At 44.9% G+C, this 7,434-nt stretch overlaps 1 protein-coding gene across 1 annotated transcript in view; it reads left to right on the top strand.

Annotated features, from left to right (window-relative positions):
- Window positions 1-4,767, top strand: part of LOC106817701 (tyrosine-protein kinase receptor Tie-1-like) — a gene marked incomplete at its 5' end in the record, with an annotated part of 13,758 nt that extends 8,991 nt beyond the window's left edge. Inside the window, 2 exons of the mRNA XM_014822394.1 lie at window positions 4,130-4,235; window positions 4,624-4,767. Coding sequence (XP_014677880.1) covers window positions 4,130-4,235; window positions 4,624-4,767 — 250 coding nt within the window. The remainder of the gene's footprint in view (window positions 1-4,129; window positions 4,236-4,623) is intronic.
- Between the last annotated feature and the right edge of the window lie 2,667 nt (window positions 4,768-7,434).

Genomic DNA, 7,434 nt, shown 5'->3' with positions numbered 1-7,434 from the left:
TTATTATTATTATTATTGCAGCTGCTGCAGAATCTGTATGAGGATGAGTCAGCGAGGAGTAGGAAGCTGGGAGTGAGGCTGGAGCAGGTCTTCATGATGATGGGCGGTAACGAAGCCGATCGCATCTCCTCCATGAACTACCGCAACTCCCGCTACATATAGACGCTCGCCGCCGCCCCCGCGCGCTCTGTCGCGAGCACTCGCCGCGTGCGCGCCGGCGCCAGTCTATGAGGGCTGTCGCTCCGGGAGACCACTCTGCACGTCGCCATGGTGACGACTTGGCGTCACGTGACCAGACTTCGTCGCGGCTTCGCGGCTACACTCGGCGCCTCCTAGCAGGAAAAGGGATTGTCAGAGAAGCACTTGTGACGTTGTTGACGTTTCGTCTGCTGTGCGGGATTCCTCCGAAGGATGATATGATCGGTTCCGGGAAGATTGCTGCCACGGCAACGGATTCCAGCGTGTATATATTTTGTGCAATGACGTCTGCGATCGGGAAGGTGTTTCCACGACGACGCGTCTTCGCGATGATTTGCCTCCATGACGACGCATCTCCATGACGACGCGTCTCCGTGACGACGCACCCGTCCTGGAAGAAAACTTATTTTATTATGACGCCGGTGTAGTCATCGTGTTCACTGATCAAGATTTGCTATTTGTAATACAATGGCGATGCAATCATCTGGCGATATTTCATTGAAGACGGGTGGGAGAATCAGCAGAGCGTAACTTATTTTATTTAATTGCGAGTTCCACTGCACCGTGCTCCCAGTAACAAGTCCCCTGATGCCCCCCCCCACAGATCACAGGATGTTCCAGGATAGTTCCCATTTTGAAATTTCAACAAAAGAAAAGAAAAGTCAAGTTATTTCTTTTAACAAAGTCCTCAAATTAAAACGTAATGGATTGAGTAACTATATTGATCTAAATTAATATATATTGTCAATCTCTTTAAATTCAAAATCATGATCTGTAAATTAATACGTAATATCTGTATGGTCTCTGGAATGGGGAAAAAATGAATAGTTTTTAATACAAGTGTTTAAACTCGCGAAACCAAGGTTTTAACATTTTTGCGTTTTTTGCGACGTATTATAGTGGAGCGAGGGATCATGTTGATTATAGTGGAGCGAGGGATCATGTTAATTATAGTGGAGCGAGGGATCATGTTGATTATAGTGGAGCGAGGGATCATGTTGATTATAGTGGAGCGAGGGATCATGTTAATTATAGTGGAGCGAGGGATCATGTTGATTGGTGCACAAGCCGATACGTCTGTATTTATGTATGTTCATCCTTCATTCATAGTGAAATGTAGAGTAGAATTAGCCTGCGATAAAGATGGACGTTGTTCCAACAGCAACATACAGATGTCGCCACCGTCCGTCAAGCGAAGCCGATGTTAGATTTTAGGTGGCGCCACCGTGCCGCTGGCACGCAGAACATTCGATGCGTCGATCGTGTCGCGTTGTGCTACTTGCGCCCTCTACCGGCGGGCGTGCATTCCAGAATAGTATTCGTAATAGAGTTCTGTATCATTTCGAGTGATAGTGTCAGGTTTGCGCTTCCACAACCTCAGGTGTGTAGAGGCTATTCGTACTGTCTCGCCCCACCTTCACAATAAACGTCATTTCGTTTGAGCGCCTGGGCATCTCCCTGAAAAGTTGTGGATACCGGCCGTACGGTGGCGCTGCAGTCGCTTCTTGATGAGTCAGACGAACCGTGGCAGACGGTAGATTTACCATCCCCTTGTCCTTGTTTAACGTTATTATGTAATTATCTTGTGATATTTTACGAAATGGTGCTTTTATTTTTGTTATGTATAGGATTTCTGTAATATAAGATCAGTTCACTCATGTGTAAACCTTCTACTTGGTCTTTGATATATCCATGTGTAGCTTTTCCTTCATTTGTTGCCCGGCTTGGCTTGGATACAGGTAGGGGCTGTATCTGCTGATATATATATTATATATATATATATATATATATATATATATAACAATCGATACTTCATAACTTCATAATGATTGACCTTCAAAGTCCACTGGACCATATCGAAGAAAGATCGAATCGGTAAAAGTTTTAGCAGATAAACGGCTATCTGTCGTGTAGTGATCCACCGTGTTATTGCTGCTGCGGGCGATACCATCGGAAAGCAGATACTGAGGGATAAATAAAGTCAGGAATAAGTAAAGAGAAGGCGAGAGAGAGGGGGAGAGAGAACAAGATAGGGAGAAGAATTGTCGCATCCGTACTATGTATGTATGCAATGTAAAACGACGGTCTACTACGAGAACGTGTATGTATAGTATATAGTGATCACCTAGATCGCTGTCATCTATAAAATCTGTGTTAGAATCCCCGTAAATTCTTCTGAAATCTATGATAATGTGTTATAGGCGTAAATTCACATTTTGTGCCTGGGGGAGAGTTTTTGCCGAAATAAGGAAACTAGGAAAAGGGAGAACCAAAAAGAGGTGGAAATGAGAGAGAATGACGAAAATGGAATAAGAGGGAATGGGAAAAGAGAGAAATAAAGAATGAAAGAAAGAGATAGATAGGGAGATGGGGTAGGGGGATGAAGAGAGTGAGGGAGCGGGAGAGGGAGAAGGAGAAGTATACTAATATGCATGTCCACATGAAATTAAAAAACTGAATTTATTAAGCCGCTCACTTCCCTGTTTCTTTCTTTCTTTCTTTTTTTCTTATGTTCTTTCTCTCTTTCACCTCCGTCTTCCGCTTTCATTCACTCTCTCACTCACGCTAAGAGGGTCTATGTCCCCCGGGGTACTGCCGGACGTACGTACCCTGGTACTATCTAATATGCCGGACCGTACCTCGCCTACTCCACTAACGAGTCTATGGAGTCGCCTACGACTACTCCCTAACACTAACCCTAACCCTAACCATATCAGATAGTTACCAGGGTACGTTCCGGTATACCGGACCGTACCCAGGGTACGTTCCGGCAGTACCCTGGGGGACATAGACCCTATGAGCCTCACTCACTCTTTCTCCCTCTCTTTCTTTCCATATATCTCTTGCTGACTTTCTTTCTCCTTTTCTCTCACCGTTCTCTTCTTCTCCCCCCCCTCTCTCTCTATATATATATATATGTATATATATACCATGCATATATCAGAAGTAGATAATAGGGAATTCCCTGATATGTATCTTCTTACCACCTCTTGTTGTTTCTCGTTTATCCTAGCTGAGCTCCCATCCTCCCCTCTCCCAAATGGTATCACCTACGACCTCGTTAGCACAGAAAACTTTACGCAGGTAAACGAGCCGTTTTTCAGCCAAAACTTTTTTACCCCGAAGCACAAAATATGGATATACGGCTATAATACATACAACATATATACATATAATATATAGTATATAATGAACACGTCGTTTTTCTATATTGGGGGCGCCCGTTAGCGAGGCCAATGACGTATTGTGAATTACGTATTACGTTTTTTGAGTAGCGTGTAGCGTCCAAACTGCTTCTTTCTCGCGAGATCTCGGGCACGTCACATCCTTTGTTCGTTGACGTACTCCATTTTCTCCCGCGCTCTCGTGGAACGTGCACGGTTTCCTTCATTCTCCGTTATCGCCTACCAACGCCACGTTTACAGGTAACATAATTAATATGGTGTAATGATAAACGCTTTGCGCATGTGATGCTATAAATAATACTGTTATTTAATTAAATACAGCTTAGTGATAAATGTGCTTTATATAAGTTATTTGAATGACAGGGGAATGGACCGTCTGTGTGCGCTTCAGTACAGTTCCTCCCTAAACAACAAGCAGGCGCGAGTTCTGTGTATCTCCCTCGCTATTTCCTTCAGTTAGTTTTAAAATAAATAACGTTATGATATGGACATTCAGGTGCGTAGCCAGGATTTTCAAAGTTGTAGGCACGACTATCTGAGCGGAGCGCCACCATCGGTTGGCGCGGAGCGTACAAGAAAATTTTTGGTTTTACAAACCCCCCAGATGGCCGGAAACGGCCCTTCCCGAGTGTTCTGAGAGAGAGAGGGAGGTAGAGAGTCACAGGTCGACATTTTTTGCCCAGGCTTTGTAATCAATAGAAGATAATCACAATTTCATGACTCACTGACTCTTCATGTTTGCACAGCTACGAGATGATGCAGAATTGCTGGCTGGAGAAGTCCGTCGATCGACCGACCTTTTCTGAACTCGGCAGCACGTGTGAGCGGCTGCTTAACTACGGCACAGACCTGGTAAGTGTGTGTGGTCAACTCAGCGTCGGTAGCGCGCAGGGTGGGTGGGTGCGTGATTGTATGGGAGCTTGATGAAATGTGGGTGGGTCACGATAGGCACCATAATTTAGCACGATTTTTAATAAAATAATGTCCGGTTGACATATATGCAGGCGACGTGAACCCGGGCGACGTCACGTGACGCTGATTGGTGCTCTCTTGTTGTTTTGCACGTGTGTGGTAGAGGTTGCCCTGTACTGTCTCCACACGGGTGGGGGGCACATTTACGTACTACCCGTGCAAGTTCAACAATCTTATTTGAGTATATATAAACAATCTCAACAATCTCAATCTCAATCAACAATCTCATTCAGTATGAAGTTAGCACTGCTCTCTTGTTTGTTCGCAGTCGGTGGACAGCCTGGCCAACAGCAGCGGCCCGTCGTCGCCGTCGTCGTCGTCAGAATTGAGCATACCGCTGAACCCTGTCAAACACATCGTCTTCACGACTTCGAATCCGACGTACGGCACAGCGGAGACGTCGAACGTATGACAGCGGAGACGTCAAACGTATGACAGCGGAGACGTCGGCCGTATGACAGCGGGGACGTCAAACGTATGACAGCGGGCTGTGACAGCACACAGTACGCACCGACCACACATATCGTAGCGCAGTTAGCGTGAGAACGATACACGGGGTTGTCTGATCGCCATGATGATGTGCACGTGAGCATCGACGCAGTTTATACGTCACGCTGTCTCACGTGAAGCAGTGAAATGACTTAGAGAGAAGAGGAAGGACGGAGAGAAAGAGCGTGAGAAATAGAGAGCAAGAGAGAGAAAGAGAGAAAGAGAGAGCGAGAGAGAGACAGAGAGAGACAGAGAGAGACAGACAGACAGAGAGAGAAAGAGAGGGAGAGAGAGGGAGAGAGAGAGAGAGAGAGAGAGAGAGAGAGAGAGAGAGAGAGAGAGACCCACCAGGAGAATAGGACGCCTTGCGGCATGAAAAGTGAAATCTTGTGTGTGTTCTTTATCATCGGCGACGGACAAGGCATTCTTCATCGTTACTGATACGGCGGTGGTGGTGATTCTGCACCAAGGCTCGGACTTTGCCATTCCGCGCATTACCAGCGTTCGATGAATATATCAGGGCCGCGAAGAATAGGGAATGCATATATATATATATATATACATACACGTTGCTGCTCCTGCCTTTCCCCTTATGGGAAATACACGTGAACTTGCCGAGATACTATATATCTATATCTATATCTATATCTATATATATATATATATATATATATATATATATATATATAGGGAATCGGTTTGAAACGGCGTAAAACGTAAGATGTTAACTATGTGCTATCGTCGTGTGTGTTATTTATATATAACGGTATATTTTGCTTGACGAAAACTAATCTATCCGAGGGAGGTTAGCAGGTAACTCTGACCAATCAGTGTACTGATAGGGGCGTTCTAAAAACGTTGCTTAGTAACGAAGTGTGAAGAGCAGCGATATTCCAGGCGTTTGGATATATATCGCTCGATTGGTTTGAATCAGTCCAGTGATCTTGCCTGAAGTTCCGTGGATTTTACGATGACGACCAAACCAATATTCTCTTCCTTTTTACGATCGGTTCTATAATAATAAAGAGAAGTTTCGCTTTGACAAAATAAGACATGTGCCTTTAAAGAAAGCAGTGGTCAAATCGTCTATACTCAGCGTGACCTCGCATTGTGATATTCAGTAAACTATATATATATGGAACTCGTGAATGAATAGATATAATTATGTATAAGTTCATACCCAATTTGATACTGTGCGCTAAAAGTACGAGAATGAGTTATATATATATATATATGTTTATACATATATATATATATATATATATATATATGCCCCGTATAAAGTCCGTATAGAGCCTCAGAAGCCGCAGTTATATATAGTTCTACAGGTTTAATATGAAACAACAGTGCTTGCTCCGTGCTTGCCATGACATGTTTTGCTGACAGTGACCACGTACCCAGCGTGGCCACATAATTGCGGCACTCTCACAGGAGCTTCCGTAGGCGCAGCCATGTCGATAATGAACTCGCTTGCGTAGTCATGCAGTCAGGCAGGCACGAGTATACAGCGTGCGCACCTAACCAAGGTAATTCTTATGTTGAATATATTGTTGGGTTTTACTGCAATCAGGAAATCGTTAGGATATTTCCTGCTGAGAGCAGCGAGTGGAACTGGCAGGCCGCGCATACGAGCGAGCGTACGAACGTACGTGCGTTTGTTCGTTAAAATATTGTCGTAAATTTATTGATCGTTGTCAAAGTTTATTTTAAAGCAAGAGGTCCGCATCGTTCGGAAACACCGGTGACGCATTTGTTAATTATTACATATTTGTAATAATACACCTACTATGTGCCTAACAACGCCTTGTCTTACTACGATTTTTTCCCATCTAAAATCTAGCGGGGAACAGCTATGGCTCCACTGCCAGGCAGCTCGTATGTGGAGAGCGGGGAAGATACACATCACCACACAGTAGGCCTATATATCAACCATGAATATCCACATGATCCACGGGATACGGGATGTAATGATATAATGTACAGGATGATTTAAGGCCTATATAAGGGATGGCTGGCCTGTTAAGCGGCGCTCTCTGTCGCACGCGCCGGGCCGGTGTGTGGGTAGATATATATATACTCGCCTCTCTCCGTGCTTCTACTTCCTCACTTCCTTACTCCCCTCTCGCGGATAGTATCGCCCACGACCAGTCAAGCATGGGAAAACTTTGGCAGGTAAATGGCCGTATTTCAGCTGAAACTTTTTCACTCCCCCAGGCAAAAAATGTGAATTTACGCCTATAATACACGCGCACGCGTGCGTGCAACCATACCCGCGTGTGCGCGCCCGGTCGCGTGTGTGTATGTGTGTTTGAATGACAGTAAAAACGCGTATTACAGCCGGATAATCATATTTTGTGCGTTTGGGGGGGGGGGGGTTAGAAAAAGTTTAGACTGAAAACCGGCCATTTGCCTGGCTAACTTTTCACAGTGCAACTGACGCACTCACGCACGCACGCACACACATACATACACACGTACACTCTCTCTCTCGCTCACTCTCTCTGTATATATATCTCTCTCTCTCTCGCAATTTCTCTCTCTCTCTCTCTCTCTCTCTCTCTCTCTCTCTCTCTCTCTCTCTCTCTCTCTC

Source organism: Priapulus caudatus, unplaced genomic scaffold (genome assembly GCF_000485595.1).
Source record: "Priapulus caudatus unplaced genomic scaffold, Priapulus_caudatus-5.0.1 Scaffold1833, whole genome shotgun sequence".
NCBI classification, from domain to species: domain Eukaryota; kingdom Metazoa; phylum Priapulida; class Priapulimorpha; order Priapulimorphida; family Priapulidae; genus Priapulus; species Priapulus caudatus.
This window is presented reverse-complemented; position numbering and strand designations above follow the sequence as displayed.